At 26.6% G+C, this 22,579-nt stretch overlaps 1 protein-coding gene and 1 non-coding gene across 2 annotated transcripts; one reads left to right on the plus strand and one right to left on the minus strand.

Moving 5' to 3' along the window:
- Positions 1 to 15,601: 15,601 nt before the first annotated feature.
- On the minus strand, positions 15,602 to 22,489 carry LOC122510965 (GATA zinc finger domain-containing protein 14-like). Its single transcript, XM_043625930.1, has 4 exons — positions 22,483 to 22,489; positions 16,216 to 17,115; positions 15,681 to 15,921; positions 15,602 to 15,614 (listed from the first exon to the last, which is right to left on the minus strand). Exons 1-4 carry the CDS (start codon positions 22,487 to 22,489, stop codon positions 15,602 to 15,604), a joined length of 1,161 nt encoding a protein of 386 aa, XP_043481865.1.
- Positions 17,719 to 17,791, plus strand: Trnar-acg. The gene has a single exon. It is a non-coding gene; the product is annotated as a tRNA-Arg (tRNA).
- Positions 22,490 to 22,579: the final 90 nt, after the last annotated feature.

Consider the following 22,579-nt stretch of genomic DNA (forward strand, 5'->3'; position numbering starts at 1 on the left):
ACCAATCATGATTACCTTATTATTGATGAAGAACAGCACACCTACCTTCTATTCGCGGAGTACATCTTTGGGTAGCTGTGACAAAGCACACGCATACATACAACTCCTTGGAACGGCTCTAATTATAACGACACGCACACGAGCGCATTATGTATAGTACAGGCCACTCACACATTGCAGGCCTCTTCTCGTTGCTTCGTCTCCTTCGTTGCATCCTTCCCTCTTCTTCTGGGCTCTATGTGCTTTCAAACAAACGCACTTGCAATGATTCTAGCCAAATATTATTTCTTTTAAAGCTCGAAGAAATAATAATGGAATTATTTATTTCAAAATTATTTAAAACATTTTAAATCACAAGGTGTTTCTGAGATTATTGAACAATTATAACCAGAACACCAGCACTAATTATTAGTGCAATTTTATTAATAAATAATTTAATTATTTATTAATAATAACAATAAATAATTTTTTTTATTATTTTTAATTAAAAAAAAAAATTTTTTTTAAACATTTTATTGTGATTGGAATTATTTAGAAATAATAATTCCAGAAAATTATCAAATTTCACTCTTCCCTTGCATCCCATGTGCTTGCCTGACAAACGCACGTGCAACGATTTGAATCAAACATTATTTTGTTTTAAACTCAACAAAATAGAGGGAAATTATTTATTCTAAATTATTTTCTCGATTCAAAATTATAAGGTGTTTCTGAGATTATTAAACAATTATAACTAGAACACCAGCACTAATTATTAGTGCAATTTTATTAATAAATAATTTTAATTGTTTATTAGTAACAACAATAAACAATTTATTTTTTTTTAATTAAAAAAATTTTTTTTAACATTTCATTGTAATTGGAATTATTTGAAAATAATAATTCCAGAAAAGTATCAAAATTTTCCAGACAGCTTTTCCGTTCTCACGCCAAGCGTGAGATCCGCAAGTCAGCAAAAATCTTTTCAACCAATGGGCCTAGAGTTCCAACCCCACTTTTACTACCACAACCACCTCTTCTAGCCTAGAATCTTCCCCCAGACCTAGAAGCAAGGAGTAGAGGAGCAATTAGCATTTTCAAAATTCGCAGTACAACTTTCGCCTTGTTAGTAAGCTCCTTGTGGAGGCATTAAAGCAATCGCAAAACGCCGGGACGCGCCCGTCAGTTAATCGACCCCCAAATTGAAAGACCACTACGAGATAGTGTCTAATTTTGGGACTGACGAAAATAAATATTAGATAAAAGCTTCACGAAAGTGAAGCCCGACTAAAATTAATTATTTTCGTTATCTCAAAATTTGAAATTTTGAATTGTGTTAATAATTAAAATCACGTAAAAATTCAATTCACAGACTAAAATTTGAGCAAGTAAATAGTTAAACTCAGTGCATAAGTGCGTGCCTAGTTTGAAATTTTCTTCCCTCGAATCGTGGGTTTATTTGTGCGTGTGTGGTGCTTAGGTCACCCAAATTTGAGTGGCCCAGCAAAAGTAAAAACGTCAAAGGAAATCTTCGCCCTCCAAGCATCTCAAAACTCAGGTGGTAGTAATAAGAAAAATTACAATTAGGAAGGAGAGAGGGTGAGTCAAAGATTGTATCGTTCCGTTTATTTTTATAATTTTCTTCTTGTAACCTTTCTGTAATCTTCCTACTTTTACTTAAATAAATAATGAGTTCTTATTTTAAAATTTTCTGTTTCTTATTATAATTTCCTTTTACTATTTAATTTTAAACAGAATTAAAATTCAAAAAGATGTTGCTTGGTAAACTCTTTTAAAAGAGAAAAACGAGCCCAGAAAATAAAAACAGGGTCATCTGGCCCTGGCAGCTTAAATTCCTCCAACGAACCTCCGCAAACGCGCGACAATATAATTTGTATTTACCCAAACACATAAATTCTTGTACTTTAAGTTTTTGATTTCTAGATTTTCTTTTGGATTTCGATAATTTAATAAATAGAAACTTTTCGGTTCGTAACACTGTTAACTGTGAATAGTTACAAATCGTGATCAATCGATTCCTTCTATAAGGGTTCGAGTGTATAATATTTTTTGCTACATTGAGACCTTTCTCTAATCCGCTTAAATCGTGTACGTTATTGAAAATAAGTAAACTTTTTAAAATGCAATATTTTCAAAATACTTATAACTCTAAAATTAGATACTCAGACAAATATAAGAAAATACGTATTCCTTGTCTTCCGATAGGAATAAAAAAATAAATATATTTTTATTGTAAATATATAATTTCACGTAAGAAAGATTTCTTTCTACAATTTTCGATAAAAAAATGATTTTTTCGTACTTTGTTTACTAAAAGTATATATTTTAAACTTTGATATGAAAAAAATTTATAGAAAAACGATTTTGAAAAAAAGTTCAAAAAAGTTTTTATTTTTAATTAATGGTTGATAAAAAAAGGATTTTCCGGTTCACCGAACACATCGTACACACATTTCATTCAAAAAATTGAGAGAAATAATATCTAACCAATTGCTAGCCCATAGCAGACACGAGGGCTAGATAATGTATACACGGAGAGAAAAAAGAGAGCCGTTTGATTTGTCATGAGAGCGCTGTTTTCCATGCCAAATCGCATGGAAAAGCGCTGTAATGCCCCACCCTACCCTATATATTATTATTATTATTATATTATTTATTATATTATTAGTAATATTATAACTAACATTATTACTATTAATATTACTACTATTATTACAGCTACTAAATATTAGCTAGGCGGTGTTAGCTACAGCAGCTAATAATCTAGCTAACAAAATAGCTGAAATAACTAATATACCTGGCTAATATTATTAGTTCTAATAATGCTTTTATTTTACATTTAGATTTTACATTGTACGTATTTTTAATAATCTTTCTTCTAGAAAGAGATAAATTTTTAATAATTTTGAACATAAAATTAATAAACTAATTTATAAAAATATAATAATAATACATAAGAAAAACTAAAATAAAAATGTATATAGAAAAGAAAAGGTTATAATGTTAAATTGATACATATAATAAAGTTTATCTTTTATTTTCAGATTTTTCTACACAATCCTTCATGTCCCACACTTTTTACGAATTCAATAGTTCAACGCTTCACATTTTGTTGACCGAAAATAAATAGTTATAGTATAATTTAATATATTTATCACTCTAAACTTATTTGCTAAATAATATATCTGTGACTGTCCACGAGAAAACAAGGCTTAGCTCCCAAACGTGAATTTCACAGGGCGAGCGATTGAAGTACTACGATTGAAGTTAACTACGCTTGACATACCCATCTTTAAATAAATCATACTCAATCTTTAAATTTATACTTTCTTTAATATTGTCTAGTGCATGCGTGAAAATCTACGGGGTTCACAAGCACGGATTGCTAACTTATTAGCTGTAATTGCTAACTTGTTTGCTGTAATGGCTAATTTGGATAACTTTTACAGCTAATGATTATTAATCTGTATAGCAATTAAAGATTAGGTGCTATAGCAAATAATTTGCTCACTTAGCTAAATTTATTATTACCATGAACAGCTAATAAATTTCTGCTAATGCTACGTCTTTGAACCCTACGTATGATGAATATATAAATATCACTAACATCTTACGAAATTAAGAAATTCCATTTCCTTCCATCTGTTACTTTATTATTAATCATTGACAAAGTAATCTGATAAATTAAAAAATTTATAACCTTTGTAACATTAGAAAACGATTAACTACTATGCACCTAAAGAAACAATTATGAATAGTTATAATAATATGAATGTTCCTGAACTAAACACAACATTTCGTAAAAATGACAATTCGTAAAAATGATATTTCGCAAAAATGACTTTTCGCAAATGTGGCAATTCGTAAAAATGGCTATTCGCAAAAGTGACATTTCGTTAAAATAACAGTTCGAATAAATATATTCCGTTAAAATTACAGTTCGGTAAAATGACATTTGGGGAATAATCATGCACCTCAACTTTTTCTTATATAATTGATTTTTTCGAGGAATTTAAATTAAATTTTTAAGAATAATTACATTTTTTGAGCAATTCCTGTAAAATACTATTAAAAATAATTGAAATCGTGCAATGAATTTAATTATTTATAAAAATAATTGAATAGTTGTAAAGAATTTTGTTAAAATTTTCAAAAATAATTGAATTCTTCAGAAGAATTTTATTATTTATGAAAATAATTGAGTTTTGCGAAAAATTTTATTATAAATGTTTAAAAAGAATTGAATTTCTTTAAAAAATTTTGCTATTACAGAAAATAATTGAATTCTCCGTAAGAATTTTGTAAATATTGTTTTAAATAATTAATTTTTTCGAAATATGATATAACAGACTCAAAACAAAGTACAAGTGGAGGATGATGTACATCGATAGGCAAAATCGGTAGGATACTGGAAGAAACTTCACATGGAAACGTAGAAATGACAATATCTAGATAACGACCATTTATGTTAAGAATTTTTTTTTAAAATTTAACGAGAATTTTATTTTTTCATCTTTAAAAATCTATAAAAAATATAAAATTTTATTTTTAAAAATTATTCATTTTATGAATTTACAAAAATTATTCTATTTAAATAATTCAATTCTCATAGTTGTATTTTGATAGGAGTTGATTTTTAAAAAATTTCAGTTCAAATTTTAGAAAATAATTGAATATTTAAAAGCCTTATAACAGGATTTTTACGAATTAATACAATTTTTAAAGATTTTAAAATTAAATTCTTTGAAATCGCAAAAGTATAAAAGTATTTAAATTTTTATTTAAAAAATTATTAATTGCATTATTTTTCTTTAAAAATTCTTAAAGTTTCGAATAATTTTATTTAAAAATTCTATAAAAAAATAATTGAATTTTAAAACAGTTACAGTTGCAATTTTTAGAAATAATTAAATTGCAAAAAGTTTTTCATTGAAATTATTTGAAATTTTGAATTCCTGTGAGAAAATTAAAAAGAATAAGTTTTAAAATTTTTGTTTAATAAAATGTATTCAAGTTTTGAATAATTTAATTTAGAAATTTCGAAAAAATTCGTTTCTTGAAAAAATGTAATTAAAATTTTGTTAAAAATAATTGTATTTCCGAAAATAATTTCAAAAATTGAAACAATTAAAAATTTTGTCAAATTTCATTGAAATAAATTTTATATTTTAATGAATTTTATTTGTTTACTTTTAAAAATTATTTTCGAAATATAATCGTAATATAATTGTATTATAATCGTATAATAATTCTTAATTTTTTTTAATTTAAAGTAAACCTATTAGCAAAATTAAATTTTTTAATCATTATTTATATATTTTTTTACTGATACGCATTGATAAGAAAATATAATACGTGCTTTTAAAATTAAAATAAATAAATAAAAATAATAATAAAATAAATAATAAAAATAAAAAAACTAATAAAAATAAAAATTACCTGAGGCGTTGAGAAGAAAATCGTTCGCATAATATTTTTATGACTCAGGTAGGAAAATTCAATCATCTGTTGCATCGTGTTTAAAGTGACTGCAAATTCAGTTCCGTTTTTGAAATTAGTAATTCTAATGAGGTCCCATGAATTTTTTGGAAATTTGTTACTTCTCATTGTTATTACTAAACTGAATTCATCAGGCAGTCCGAAAGGAAAAATTTCTCTGAAAAATATGCATATATAATATGTATAATTGTTTCCAAATGGGAAGAAGACATTTTTAATTTTTTAAAGATTAAATTAAATTTTTGTTTCTCAATATAAAAGATGATTTGTTTATAGTAGACATTCCAACTTTTTCTGAAATTTCTTCTGGATTATAACGAGTTTTAAGCAAATTATAGAAATTTGGTTTAATTATTTACTTATATCGTATTAGAAAATTTTATTAGTAACCGTTTGGTTGGCCAAACGGTTCATTTAATTTAAAATTCAAATTTACAATAATACATAAAATACAATAGTATAAATTAATAAAATGTAGAAATAATTGATTGAGATAAAGAAATAAATGACAAGCAATATTTATCCTTTACTGTCATAAAAAATTATTAAAAAATTGAATAAGTAAAATTATAAAATAAAATCTTCATTATTAAATGAATGAAGAGTGTGAATAGAAATATTGCTGTTTGTAACAGCAAACGTATTATAATTCACAAGGTATTAAGTTCCAAAGTGTTTTAAAAATATTATTGTTACTGTATCAACTCATTGATAATGTTTAGTCTGCGAGGAATCATACTGCTTGATATAATTTCTCAAACTACCACCTTATTGAATTACATTGCAAAGCATATATAAAATTAACTCATGACGTACCCAAAATCATTATTTCTATTGGATTGACTTAAAACTTTGGTAAATTTATTATTTCTCTATGCAAGTGTAAAAAGTTCCGAAAATATCAGGTCTTTTTAGAAAAAGTACATAATTAACTCCATTAAAAATAAGTGTTAATTATTTAACCCCTTTTACCCTTTAAAAAGATTTTTTGTATTTTTATTTTAAGGCTGAGATTGTTTCAATAAAACTATGCAAAAATGAAATTGGGCTATAATGTTTTTGCGAGAAAATTAAAAAAAAATCATGAATTTTAGGTCAAAGTTAATTTAATGACAAATGAAATATTTAATTTAAATTGTAACAGTTGCGTCACACAAGTTGCAGACTAAATCTGTAAGTCTGCCAATCTTCTATCAATCTTAAACCAACGCAGGTTCTTGTTTCATTTGAGAAACCAACTGTGAAATCATTAATTAAGGAAATTAAATCTGGTAAGTAAATCAATTTTTTAATTCTCATATAATATTCTTTTACTTCATAAACTAAGGGATTAATTCTGCTTTCAGCATTAGAGTGAATCCAATCTTGGGGAAAAACTGTTTTGAACAATTTCGACGAGAGTTGTATTTGTAAAAATAAATAAAGGACAAATTATCTTATCTAAAGCATTTTGTAACATTTTGTCAAAGTTTCGAGAAAATTCATTTTCATTTGCCCTTAAAATTTAGGTCAGTTTTAAGGGCAGTTTTGACCTATACGTCAAAAATTGACAAACAATTCTCTCTGACTTTAAAATTTAGGTCAATTTTAAGGACAATTTCGACCTACACGTAAAAAATTGACAAGAAAATTCCTGCTCTTCCCTCAAAATTTAGGTCAATTTTAAGGGCAGTTTTGACCTATACGTCAAAACTTGACGTTAAACTCCATCTGACCTGCTCTGCTCTAAAAATTTAGGTCAATTTTCTTGACTTACAGGTCAAGATTAGACGGGACAACTCTCTCTGACCATCCCTGCTCTCAAAATTTAGGTCAATTTTAAGGGCAGTTTTGACCTACGGGTAAAAAAGAGTCCTACAAGCGTCTGTTACATTACGTCGAAATCTATACGTAATTTGACATTTTCTATTACTTACAGGTTATAAACGTCCAAATAATGGCCCTTACATTAATTATGTATGTAATTATATTAATGGCCCCGTCAATATTTATGTCAGATTTGACCTATTTTTAAAGCTGCAGGTAAAAAGGGGCCCAATAATGCCTTTGACGATACGGCAAAATCTACGTCAAATTTGACCTAATTTTCGACCTTTAGGTATAAAGAAGGACCTATAAGGGCACCATAAGACCATAATCTGGACAGTAACGTTGAATTCTCTTTTAGTGCTATCCATTTCGACATATGGTAAAAGCCCTTATTGGGCCCCTTTTGACATGTAGGTCAAAAAATAGGTCAATTTTGACATAAATTATGACGTAACGTATTTTGACCTGTACCTATTTTGAAAGAATAGGTAAAAAATACACATAGATTTTGACGTTATGTGACAGTGGTCGTTATTGTACCTCTTTTTAACCTGTAGGCAAAAGAATAGGTCAAAATACACATAGATTTTGACTTAAAGGATTGGTTCTCTTTATGACAAGAAGGTAAAAAATTAGATCTATTTTGACATAGATTTTGACGTATTGTAAAGGTCTTTATAAGGATCCTTTTGACATGTAGGTCAAAAAATAGGTCAAATTTGACATTAATTTTGACATAATGTAACGGCCTTTATTCGACCCTATTTTGACCTGTAGATAATAAATAGGTCAAATTGCGCATAGATTTTTAAGTCCGTTATTGAAACTCTTTTTGAACTGTAGGTCAAAAAATAGGTCAAAATTGACCTATATTTGGACGTAACATAACGGTCCTCATGAGGGGAAATTATTATGATTAAGAAATAGGAAATATACCCATTTTATGCATCTTGTATTCGGAAGTTCTGTTCGAGTTTTGTGAATACATAATTCACCCAAAGAAAATTTACGAGAAACATAAGTCATAATTTGTCAACCTGCAACCATTTAAGGAATCAATTCCCTGTGGAAATGACCTTTAGAGAGTCCCTATTGTACTTGGACCACTAGACTAAAATATTAAAAAGTTCGTGCATCCCTTTTATCTTTTCATAACTGCCTTTATTTTAAATATACAATTTATTCAAATATAATTATTTCTTGAATACTTACCGAACCCTGTTCCAATTCTAATTGTTACTAATTAAAATTAAATCGCGAAAACACTAGGGAATATAATATTTGTGTTAGTTCAACGTAACAGAATTGTATTAAAAATAATTGAAATTCTGGCATGAGTTTTATTTATTTATGAAAATAATTGAATCCCCTGGTAAAAAATTTTGTTATTTCTGAAAACAATTGAATTACATTGCGAAGAAATTTATAAAAAATTTGTTAATTGAATTCCTATGAACTTTTTATTATTTTTGAAAATAATTAAATGTTTGTATTGAATTTTATCAAAATTTGTTTTTTAAATAATTGAATTCTTTAGGAAAAATTTTTATTAAAATAGTAGATATTGAAAATTATTGAATTAAGGAAAATTGTTGAAAATAATTGAATTTCTGCAATAATTTGTAACTAAAATATTTAATTTTTAAAAATGTTTTTATGTAAAATGTGCATATCTCTCGTGCAGAAATTTCCACAGCATAACTCAAACAAATTTTCAATATTTTTAATCGGATTTTTTCTTACATCTTTATAATAACATTTTAAATAGAAACAAGTAGGGAATTTTCAATAACGTTGTAAACTCTGTAGAAAATTTTTAAAAAACAACAATTTGCTGTATTTCCTCAAAAATTGTATTAAAAAGAAAATTATTCAATAAATTTGGAATAAAATACAATTAATGTTATACAACGCATTAAGTAAAGAACCGAGCTCGGTACTTTGTCGCTTCTTCAGAGAATTCGAAAATAAATGTAAAAATGTAATTAAAATGTATTAGTGTATATAGATAATAGAAGACGTAGAAATTGTATAATTAATTAGTGTATTTATAGTTTTGTAAATAAAAATTTAGAGAATTTTTAAAAATTACTCACAACTTATTTTTCAGGAAAATTTTGTAAAAAGGAATAATCTGAAAATTGAATAGCCTTTCGAAGAAAACTGTTTAGAAAATATTTTTAATTTCCCCTACATTTTCTCTGCATATTCCAATACCTAAAAAAAATTTCACAAACTTTTTTTCTAAAGAAATCAACAAGAAAAAAAAAGTTGGGACCATAAAATTCATAGAATTGGACATCTTGTAACTTGAAACCTTTATAAACAGAGATCTCAAGAAAAAACCAGATGTGGCAAAAACCTTTGAAAAGAAGAAAAAACTTGAAACATTTTTTTAAACTCTGATTTACAGCAAAGACATTTCTGTTTAAAAAACAATAAATTATTTGTAAGTAAAGAATTATTGTTCACCCAATTGTAGAAATTATAATTATGATTATTTTTTTAAAAGTTGGTAGATTTTGAAATCCATGCAATTTTGTAAAAAAAAGTTTTTTGAATCAACAAGAAAATTTTCAAATGAAAATATTGATATATTTTTTAACATGTTCAGCATAAAAGCAAAGATTTTTTTAAAAAATGCTTTAAAAATTTGAAATTTGAAAATTGTTGTTTAGTAGCCAACTTCTGAAAACAGTTATATGAAAAATATGTGATAGATGTTAAAATCTATAATCCATTACAGATCAACAGGGTGAATCCGTTACATAATTCTATTCGTGAAAATTTTGATTATATATTCATATTTTATATTCATCACACCTACGTGAAATTGGGTTTAAAATTAAATTTGAGTCAAATTATGCGCCTCTAGCTACATTTCAATGATTCAATTACAGCCATATCCATCATGAGACTAATTTATAAATTTGAGGGAAACATAAAATGGAATTTACAAAAATGAAAAAAAATTCAACACGTAAAAGTAAAAATTTTATTTTTACAATGCGAAAAGCAAAGATTTTGATGTTAGCATACAACACTAATGAAGAATAAGTTATATTTTTAATAAAAATTATATAAAAATGTTGTATAGTTATATATATCAAATATCAATAACATTAATAAAATTTTTAAATGACGTACTAAATTTCAAAAAATTTTTTTTAAAGTTCAGTACTTTTTATATAATTTTATTTTATTTATGTCATATTCAGGCTTCGTACTGGATAATTAATTTTAAAAAAGTAGTAAAAAGTAGCTTAAAGACAGAAAAAAATATCTATCAAAAAATTAAACGTGACGACTCAATTTTTTTATAATTTCTTAATTATACATTCAAAAATAGAATAATTTTTTAAAATAAACATTCAAATACCTATTTATTTTGTCTACAAGAATTAAAATATTTCAAATGATTTCAATGTATAACGCATTTTTGAAATTAAACTATTTCTAAAAATTACAAAAGTAATTCTTTCAAAATTCAATCATTTTTTTGTTGAAATTTATAAATAAAATTATTCAAAACTTTAATCATTTTATAATATTCAATTCTAAATCAATTCTTATTAGAAAGTTCTACGAGAATGAAATTATTTAAATACAAAAATAAACAATTTATTGAATAATTGAATATTTCTTAAATTTGAATTCTTATAAAGAACTTTATCAACATTTTTGAATTTTTACGAAGAATTACATTAAAATTTTTCATAATAAATACATTCATTGAATAAATGTAATTAAAAATAAATTGAAAATCATTATTAAAAACAAAAACAAATTAAAAAAAACAAACAAATAAATTATATCAAACTTTTTTAAATTATTGAATTTTTTCGAAGAATTTTATTCAAATTTTGAAGAATAATTGCGTTTTTAGTGGAATTAATTTAAAATTATATTAAAAATAATTGAAATCCTGTGATGAGTTTTATTATATTTATGAAAATAATTGAATTTCTTCAAAAAATTGTATTAAAATTGTATTGAAAACAATTTAATTATAATAAAGAGTTTCATTAAAATTTTTAAAATAATTAAATTCTTTCAAAGAATTTTATTAAAATTCTGAACGCAACAATTGCATTTCTCGCGGACTTCATTTAAAATTGTATTAAAAATAATTGAATTCTTTCAACGATTATTATTAAAATTTTAAAAAATAATTGAATGCCTAAAAAGAATTTTATAACAATCCATTTAAATAATTGATTTTTTTCGAAAAATATTAGGAAAATTCTGTCTTAAATAATTGAATTTCTGTGAAGATTTTTTTTATTTATGAAAATAATTGAATGTTTGCGAAGAATTTTATAAACATTTTTTATTAAATTATTCAATTCTTTAGAGAAAATTTTTATTAAAGTAGTAGATATTAAAAATCATTGATTTAAGAAAAATTTGTAAAAAATAATTGAATCGTTTTAAAGAATTTTATTATTGAAATTTTTTGAATTTTTTCCCAATAACTTTATTAAAATTTTTTAAAATAATTTTTTTTTGTTTTAACTGCTAACAAATTTAAAGTATAGTATAAATTTTCAAACATAAAAAAAATTTTTTATAAAAAAAATAAGTATTTTTAAAAAAAAAAAAATGTTTTTTTTCTTTTTATAAAATGAACCACTTTGCAGTGGTTTCTTTTTGAATTTACTTTTTTTAAAGCAAAATTTTTTCATTTTTTACAATAATTTACCTACAAAATATAAATTTTATAAATATTATAAAATATACAAATAAATAATATAAATTTTTTCTTGTTTAAACTGAGGGCAAAAATTTAAAAATAGCTTTGGGAACAATAAGAAAACTTCACTTTTATGAAATTTATTTGTTTTTTAAATAAACAGTTTTTGATTTTATAAATTTTAGGCAAAAACTTGAAAACAATTGGGGGTTAACACAAATTTTTCAATTACTTGAAACGTATTGTTTGTTAAATAAAACTTTTTCGTTTAAAAAAAAGGATAAATTTCAAAAAAGTGAAAAAACTACATTTTTTTATTATTTTCAAATGTTTGACAGCGCGATTTAAAAAAAAGTTTTTGTAAACCCCTATATAGATATAAATTCGAGAATAATAATTATGAATAATTTATTTTTATTTTCCCATTGTTTTATATATTTTATTTTCCACACTTCAATAAAAGAAAAAGGTTTTATTAAAAAGACAATAAATTTCAAGAAGATAATTAACAATATTTTTATTATCAAATTAAAAAAAAATTTTTTTGCCTACATTTTATAAAGTGAAAAATTTTTTTTTTATATAAAACCCGCTATAAAAAAGGAGAAATTTTATTTTCTTATTGGATTTTCAGTTATTGCCCACTCAGTTCAAAAAGTGAAAGAGTTTCCAAGTCTTTCTGAAATCCAATTCTACTCTCTAAATTTGAATTAGTAAAAATCTTTACTAATTATAATTAGTGACTGACTTTTTGCTTTTGAATTAGTAAATTTCACTAATACATTAGTAGAAGTTACTATTTATTAGTAAAGTTTACTAATTTAAAAGCAAAAAGTCAGTCACTAATTAAAATTAGTAAAGATTTTTACTAATTCAAATTTAGAGAGTAAGAAAATTAATAATTTTTATTACCCTATATTTTATACTTTTTAATTTTATAAGAAATTAAAATTAAAAAATGAACGATTTCAATTTGTTCCTTATTTGTTTTTTTAAATAAAATTTTTAAATAGTTTATTTATATTTTTGGTGTTTTTATCGTGTAATAATTCTCAGGCTTTTATTTTTCACATTCAGAATGTCTCGTCTTCTGCGTCAATAATATGATAAGTTGGACCTGTATAAACAAAAGTGGAAAACTTGAATACAATGTAGTCTGTGTTTTTCGAGACGATTTTTCATTATATAGTCAAAAGTAAATAATCTCTTTCAAAACAAATAATTATGTGTTTACAATATTCTCAGGTATATAATATAGTTTTCTTTTCACAATTTTCACAATTTTCTTTCTGAAAAGTGTAATTTTAATGGCATTATATTTAAATGGCCAGCTCATATTTTTTTCTTTTTCCATATATTTTATATTATATTCGATGTAATTAAAAACTTAAAATGTTAACGAATTTTCTATCTATTTTTTTATTTTTTTATATATTTTATATTATATTTTGAAATTTACCATTTTTTTTGAGCTTAAATGACAAAATATTAAAAATAATATTTTGCTTCCTTAAAATGTTTACTGTTAACATGAAATAACAAATTACAACTAATTGATACCAAAACGGTGGATGAACATAATAATTTGATTCAAATCCCATGTGCAAAAGTTTCTAGGAATTTTTTATATCAATTTGATTCAATTCAGCAATTTAATTAAAACTTTCAATTATGACATTTTAGTAAGAAGATTTCTTAAAAACTAACAATAATATTTGAAACATTATGCTAAAAATGTTTTCATTGAAAAAAAAATAGTTTGAAATAAGAAAATTTTCCCTTTATACAAAATAGCAAAGGATGGTAATAAAATAAGAACAAGATTAAGAAAATTATAATAGAATTTAGAAAAAAAATTTTACAATTTTGGTAAAGAAGGAAATGTGGTCATCACATGGAGCAAAACAAGTATATTGTCACAAGGGACCATTATTTATGGATAGTACTTTGAGCGGTAGGTTATTTTTCCTTTTCAACACAAAGTATTAAAGTGTTGTGAACACCATTCTATCGACATCGGTAGAAAAAAAACGTTTGGTCATGTATCATAAACATTTTTGCAAAGAACGTGATTGCTTTAAATGTGACCGGATACTTTTTTTTGTATTATATATATTTTGGGGTTTTTTAAACAGATGTTGCAACCGATCCTTGAATTTTTTGTTATATTTTGGCACTTCAATGAATTTAGAAGGTGTTGGTAAAAATAAGTTCACTGCAAAAATGGCAAAAATATAGGTATAACTTTTTTGATATTTTAAAATAAAACGCGAGATAGGGTTAGAAAAATAAACAAGTGCATTTTCAAATTCAAATTTTCAAAAATTCTTTAAAATCTTTAAAAGATTTTCTTTTTAAAATTCAATAAAAATTCTTCATTTTTTAAAAAATATAAATTTTCTAACAGTTTTTCTGTAAATTTAAAAAAAAATTAAGAATTATTTGAACAACTCTTGTAGAAATCGCCAAGATATTTCGAACAACAAATTGAATGTAAGATATTTTGGATTAAATAAATAATTTAACTTTCGAGTACCACTGGAACCATCCTGGTAATAACTTAAATTCTTAATTTTTTTAAAATTCAATTATTTTCCAAATTTTAAATTAGAATTCTTCAAAAATACGATTATATTTCAAAATAATTTTTAATAAGTAAACAAATAAAATTCATTAAAATATATAAAATTGATTTTACAGAAGAAATTTATATAAAAATTGGTAAATAATTGAATTCCTGTGAAATTTTTATTATAATTTTGTTTAACTATAATTGAATTCTTTTGGAAAATTATATTAAAATAGTAGATATTAAAAAAAAATTGAAATTGTAAATTATGCTTAAAAATTTTATTAAAAATCTTTGAAAGAATTGAATTATTTATTTAAATTTTGATACAATTTGTTTATTTGAATCTAACAATTATTTTCAGTACATTTTTAATTAAATTTCTTATAAAAAAAGTTCAATTATTCAAAAACTTGCTGATAAATTTCTTTATGAGAATTGAATTTTAAGAAACATTGAATTATTCAATAAATTATTTATTTTTGTATTTAAATAATTGAATTCTGGTAAAGTTTTCTAAAAAATTATTAAAAAATTAATTTCAGTTAAAATTTTTCATAATAATAATTGAAATCATGTTGAAATTTTATTTTTTATGAAAATAATTGATTTTTGGATAAATTTTATTTTCTAAATAATTGAATAATTTTTTTCCGAAATTTTATGAAAATACTAGATATATTGAAAATAATTGAATTTCAAATATTTTTGAAAGTTATTGAATCGTTTTAAAGAATTTGATTATAATTTTTGAGAATAGTTTCTTGATTTCTAGTATTAGCGAATTTAAAGTAGTGGAAATTATCAAAAAAAAAAAAAACAGAAATTGTAGCTTTAAGTGGCTGAGATCTAAAAAAGTACCCAAATAGTAGCATAACGAAAAAGATCTAGTAAATTTTGAAAGAAATTCGCCCATATATAGATAAGTCCAATAGTGCTAAAAGTGCTCCCTTTTCATGCGGACGTCCACAAATTAAAACTTAAAAATAATCATTAAAAATTATAATAATTATAGTTATTTAATAATTCGTTTAATTCAAATAACTAAAATCATCAAATCATTATACTAAAACTATAAAAAAAGCTTTAAAAACATAAATTTTTTCTTACCTGGTTGGTATCGTGACGTCGGCTTCTTTGTCCAATCTGTAAGCAATTTGCATGCTGTTTGTTCCTTTGACCTTGGAAACCTTCATTGTATTTTGTTTGCCCAAAACGTCCAAATTGTAATGTCGGACAAAATCAATTGTTTGCAAATCATCCTCCCCTGGTTTGTAATTGTAGCAGGGTTTACTTGAATCTCTTTCTGATGAAGACTCTTCCGAATGGTTCATCTCAGTGAATAAATCATCTGTTGGTTTTATTACATACTTAATTATTATTTTTATTATTGTACTTATTATTACTATTACTATTGTTGCTGTTATTGTCGTTATTGTAATTGTCATTGTTGATATTTTATTTATACTATTTTTTGCACTGTTATTGATAATATTATTTATATTGGTATCCATATTGTTATTATTATTATTATTGTTATTTTTATTTATATTGTTAATGTCATTGTTATTGTCATTGTTATTGTTATTTTCATTGTTATTGTCATTGTTATTGTCAATGTTATTGATATTGTTATTGTCATTGCTATTGTCATTGACATTGTTATTGACATTGTTATTGTTATTTTCATTGTTAATGTCATTGTTATTGTAATTGACATTGTTATTGTCATTGTTATTATTATTTTCATTATTATTTATATTGTTATTGTCATTGACATTGTCATTGTTATTTTCATTGTTATTATCATTGTTATTTATATTGTTATTGTCATTGACATTGTTATTGTCATTGTTATTGTCATTGTTATTATTATTTTCATTGTTATTGTCATTGTTATTGATATTGTCATTGTTATTGTTATTTTCATTGTTATTGTCATTGTTATTGATATTGTCATTGTTATTGTTATTTTCATTGTTATTGTCATTGTTATTGTAATTGACATTGTTATTGTCATTGTTATTATTATTTTCATTATTATTTATATTGTTATTGTCATTGACATTGTCATTGTTATTGTTATTTTCATTGTTATTATCATTGTTATTTATATTGTTATTGTCATTGACATTGTTATTGTCATTGTTATTGTCATTGTTATTATTATTTTCATTGTTATTGTCATTGTTATTGATATTGTCATTGTTATTGTTATTTTCATTGTTATTGTCATTGTTATTGATATTATTATTTTCATTATTATTTATATTGTTATTGTCATTGACATTGTCATTGTTATTGTTATTTTCATTGTTATTATCATTGTTATTTATATTGTTATTGTCATTGACATTGTTATTGTCATTGTTATTGTTATTGTCATTGTTATTATTATTTTCATTGTTATTGTCATTGTTATTGATATTGTCATTGTTATTGTTATTTTCATTGTTATTGTCATTGTTATTGATATTGTCATTGTTATTGCCATTTTTATTGTCATTGTCATTGTTACTTATATTGATATTGTTGACGTAGTACACTGATATTTTCAGATTTATTGTTTTTTGTTATCGAACAAAAATTCTTATTATTGTTATTGTTTTTTGTGTCATTATTTATATTCGTGTTTATATATTGTTATTGTTGTCGTTCTTATTTATATTGATATTGCTATTGTTATTGATATTTTAATTTTTCTTCTTCTTAAACAATAATAAGAGTTCTTGTCATTGTTAATGTTTACTGATATTTTAATTTTTATTGTTATTGCAATAATAAATTTTATTATTATTATTATTATTATTAATATTGCTATTGTTGTTATTGCTACTGTTATTATTTTTGTAATTTTTTTTTATAATAAAGTTTTAAAATGAAATATGAAAATTTTGTTAACTAAATTGTACACTTACGGGATATGGAACAATCAGCATAAAAAATCGTCCACAGAAGAAAAAACAACTGAATTTTTCTAAAATATAATTTAATACTAATTACTTTATATGTAATTAGAATTAAGTTGATATTAATTTTTAAAAAAAAATTCTTTCTTTTCAGTGTTTTTGAGTGAAAATTGAACCCCTAGAGTGAATTCAAGAGAAGCTAAAAATTTGAATGGTATTTTTCGCGCGACAAGTATCGGGGTCCTGTGGCGCAACGGATAACGCGTCTGACTACGGATCAGAAGATTCCAGGTTCGAATCCTGGCAGGATCGAATTTTTTCCCAAAAAAAGTGAAATTTTGTATTATTTTTCTATTTATGTTTGTTTTTTGTCTTATCTAAAATTTTTTACTATTATTTGTAAGATAATGAATATTTAATACGGTCAAACAAACAAAAATCACTATTTTTTTACTATTATATTTATGTTTGTTTGGTATTTTACCGAATTATGTAAATTTTATAGCAATTAATAATATCACTATTAACTTCAAAGTATCAAATTGCAACGAATTGATACTAGTACTAATTGATACAAAAAATGTGGATCAAATGAAAAATTGATCCAAATTTTTGGCATCAATTTGATCCACTTTAGTATTAATTTGATATTTACAAGAAAACTGTGATGTCATAAAGTATGTTTAATATTGTTTCTAATTTAATGAACAAAAAAAATGTATCTTAAAGTATAATTATTTTAAAAGTTTACCTTTACATTTTAACGTTGATGAAGTTCACAACGTTTATAATAAAAGATTTAGAAGTAAAAATATTTTTCTATTCAAATTTTTATATATTTTTGTTTAAAAAAAGTTTTGTATAGTTTTTTGAATAATAATTTGAAAAAGAAAAATTTGTAAAAGAAGAATTTTATTGTTTTGGTCAAAAAACATATTTTTTTCTTTTAATCGTTGATCATAAACGTTATGAACTTCACCGAAGTTACATTTTATTAAATACAATATTGATATCTATTTCTTATAGAAAAACTATTTAAAAATAGATAATTGGTCCTAACAATTTTGGGAATAAATAAATTTTGAATATATGCATGAAATATTAATATTTAACAAGATTTTTTTTATTATAAAAATATTTAATACTTACTTTTTGAACTCCATGATTATCATCATTAGATACACGTATCAAGATAAAAACCGTAAATCTTGAATGTTTATTATTTTTGCCATTATTCTGAAAAAAATTAATTCTTTACTATTTTGTATTACTGAGGTTTGTAAATTAAAAAATAATTATATTCATTATATTTCGATTAAAGTCGTTACCGACAAATTTTAAAAAATTATAATACTTTTCAGGAATGATTTTCATAGGTATTAGGATCGCAAAATAAAAAGTTGGTCCCAAAGCTAATTTTTTTGAAAAAGAAGTTTAAAATTTAAGCGCATGAAATTATGTCTTCTTGGTTTATTTTGAACCAACTTCATTTTTAAAAAAATTTCATGTTAACCTAATGAAAATAATAAAAATTTTAAACTTCATTTGTCTCGAAAAGTAGCTAATTTTTTTGCAGTGTTTGTATTTAGTGTTCATTAATGTACACATTTCTTGAGTTTTGCAATTTTTCATTTTTCTGCAAGAAAGTTATTTAAAAATCGCAAAAGTCAGCAAAGAGTAACAATTTTAATTGATATTTTTTTTAACATTTATTAAAAAGAAAGCATAAAAAAAGTGCTAAGAAAAATTAAAAGTCAATCACAGGATACTTTATATTTGTTTACTTTAATATTTTCTATTACAATGAAAAAGTGATCCAAATACCTTTAAAATTATATATTCCTGCAATGTATTATAATTTTTTTAAAACTAGACAACGACTCTAGTTGAAATTTTATATAATTGAATGACTTTGAATTTTCGAATGCAAACTATAATCAGGTATATTTAAAAGTTAACGAAAAAATTATATTCGAAATGTTTAAAATTATATCCTAGTATAAAAACAAATAAATTCTTGGAACGTTGACTAAATTCGGAGAATTTGATGAAAATTTAATCTTTCTGTAGCCTACGCCTATTAAAGAGGGGACAAGTCTCAACCCAGGTGCGAAAAGTTGGTCGGGCCATGGTCGCGCCGACCAAGTGGATAGTCGTGCCGACCTTGGCAACCAAAGGTCGGCCGAACTAGCGAATTGTAACACCCGCCGTCCAGTGGCTGACATGGTCGGGCCGACTATGGCTGCCAAAGTCGGACCGACCAGGGGTGCCAAAGTTTTGCCAACCATGTGAAAGAATGTCGGCTTGACTTTGGCAACCATGGTCGTGCCGACCTTGGCAGCCAAAGGTCGGCCGAACTAGCGAATTGTAACACCCGCCGTCCAGTGGCTGACATGGTCGTGCCGACTATATGGTTGCCAAAGTCGGGCCGACCAGGGGTGCCAAAGCTTTGCCGACCATGAGAAAGAAGGTCGGATTCACTTTGGCAACCTTGGTCGTGCCGACCTTGGCAGCCAAAAGTCGGCCGACCGATTGCAAAAAATTATTAATTATTTATTATTATTATTAATTATTATTATTCATTATTTATTTGTTTATTGTATACATCTTAACACTAAACGCAATCTTACACATAAATACAAATTAAAATTTCTAACGCTCGCAGGAATCGAACTCGCAACCTAACGCACCGAAGTCTAACACGCTAACCATTACGCTACGCTTACATGAAAGCCTAAGAACAAAAATGATTTTATAAGCTGCAACTTCAAACTGACCATCGGCCCGACTCTGGCCAAAGTCGGCCCGACCAAGTGAAATTAGGTTTTTTGCACTCTGGCTGCCATAGTTTTACCGACCGTCGGCCCGACTCAGGCCAGAGTCGGCCCGACCAATTGAAATTAGGTTTTTTAAACTCTGGCTGCCATAGTTTAACCCACCATCGGCCCGACTCAGGCCAGAGTCGGCCCGACCAACTAAAATTAGGTTCTCTAAACTCTGGCTGCCATAGTTTTACCGACCGTCGGCCCGACTCAGGCCAGAGTCGGCCCGACCAATTGAAATTAGGTTTTTTAAACTCTGGCTGCCATAGTTTAACCCACCATCGGCCCGACTCAGGCCAAAGTCGGCCCGACCAACAGAAATTAACCTTTTTAAACTCTGGCTGCCATACTTTAGCCGACCATCGGCCCGACTCAGGCCAGAGTCGGCCCGACCAATTGAAATTAGGTTTTTTAAACTCTGGCTGCCATAGTTTAACCCACCATCGGCCCGACTCAGGCCAAAGTCGGCCCGACCAACAGAAATTAACCTTTTTAAACTCTGGCTGCCATACTTTAGCCGACCATCGGCCCGACTCAGGCCAGAGTCGGCCCGACCAATTGAAATTAGGTTTTTTAAACTCTGGCTGCCATAGTTTAACCCACCATCGGCCCGACTCAGGCCAAAGTCGGCCCGACCAACAGAAATTAACCTTTTTAAACTCTGGCTGCCATACTTTAGCCGACCATCGGCCCGACTCAGGCCAGAGTCGGCCCGACCAACTAAAATTAGGTTCTCTAAACTCTGGCTGCCATAGTTTTACCGACCGTCGGCCCGACTCAGGCCAGAGTCGGCCCGACCAATTGAAATTAGGTTTTTTAAACTCTGGCTGCCATAGTTTAACCCACCATCGGCCCGACTCAGGCCAAAGTCGGCCCGACCAACAGAAATTAACCTTTTTAAACTCTGGCTGCCATACTTTAGCCGACCATCGGCCCGACTCAGGCCAGAGTCGGCCCGACCAATTGAAATTAGGTTTTTTAAACTCTGGCTGCCATAGTTTAACCCACCATCGGCCCGACTCAGGCCAAAGTCGGCCCGACCAACAGAAATTAACCTTTTTAAACTCTGGCTGCCATACTTTAGCCGACCATCGGCCCGACTCAGGCCAGAGTCGGCCCGACCAACTAAAATTAGGTTCTCTAAACTCTGGCTGCCATAGTTTTACCGACCGTCGGCCCGACTCAGGCCAGAGTCGGCCCGACCAATTGAAATTAGGTTTTTTAAACTCTGGCTGCCATAGTTTAACCCACCATCGGCCCGACTCAGGCCAAAGTCGGCCCGACCAACAGAAATTAACCTTTTTAAACTCTGGCTGCCATACTTTAGCCGACCATCGGCCCGACTCAGGCCAGAGTCGGCCCGACCAACAGAAATTAACCTTTTTAAACTCTGGCTGCCATACTTTAGCCGACCATCGGCCCGACTCAGGCCAGAGTCGGCCCGACCAACTAAAATTAGGTTCTCTAAACTCTGGTTGCCATAGTTTTACCGACCATCGGCCCGACTCAGGCCAAAGTCGGCCCGACCAACAGAAATTAACCTTTTTAAACTCTGGCTGCCATACTTTAGCCGACCATCGGCCCGACTCAGGCCAGAGTCGGCCCGACCAACTAAAATTAGGTTCTCTAAACTCTGGCTGCCATAGTTTTACCGACCATCGGCCCGACTGAGGCCAGAGTCGGCCCGACCAACTAAAATTAGGTTCTCTAAACTTTGGCACCCATAGTCGGCCCAAACTTGGGTGGAAACAGTAACCAAAGTCGGCCCGACTTTGGCTGCCGACCTATTGGCAGCCATAGATGGGCCGACCTGCGCCCGACCTTCCAACTCTGGCGGCCGACCAAAATTCGCACCTGGGAACAGGCAAAAACTAATCAAACAAAGATGTAAACACGAGTTTTGTAATAAATTTCATTTTATTAGTGTATTTTCAAATAATTTAGTATTGGAGAAAAGAAATTGTTTTCCCTTCACAATTATTTTCTCAATTTTCTCAAAAATATTTTTAAAATTAGACGAAAAATTAAATGGATGTAAAATTTATTTTGAAATTTATTATTTTTTATTTATTATCTAGAAGTTACAAAAAGGTTACAGAAAATATTTTTACAAAATTTCTGTAACATTTTATTACGTGACAATAAATTGTTACAGACAAACTGTTATTTTTTGTTACTTACTGACCATTCTGATTTTTTTGATCCTGAAAAATCTGAACATTCTGTAACTTTGTCATCTTAGATTGTAAATCCTAAAGTTACAAAACTGTCACAGAAT

This window comes from Leptopilina heterotoma, unplaced genomic scaffold (assembly GCF_015476425.1).
Source record: "Leptopilina heterotoma isolate Lh14 unplaced genomic scaffold, ASM1547642v1 Lhet_78, whole genome shotgun sequence".
NCBI lineage: Eukaryota > Metazoa > Arthropoda > Insecta > Hymenoptera > Figitidae > Leptopilina > Leptopilina heterotoma.

Excerpts from the sequence above, each read along its gene's own strand:
- LOC122510965 (XM_043625930.1), bottom strand. Across the intron at positions 15,922-16,215 it reads TAACAATGTCAATGACAATA|ATGATTTATTCACTGAGATG; the intron begins GCAATGACAATA and ends TAAAACCAACAG.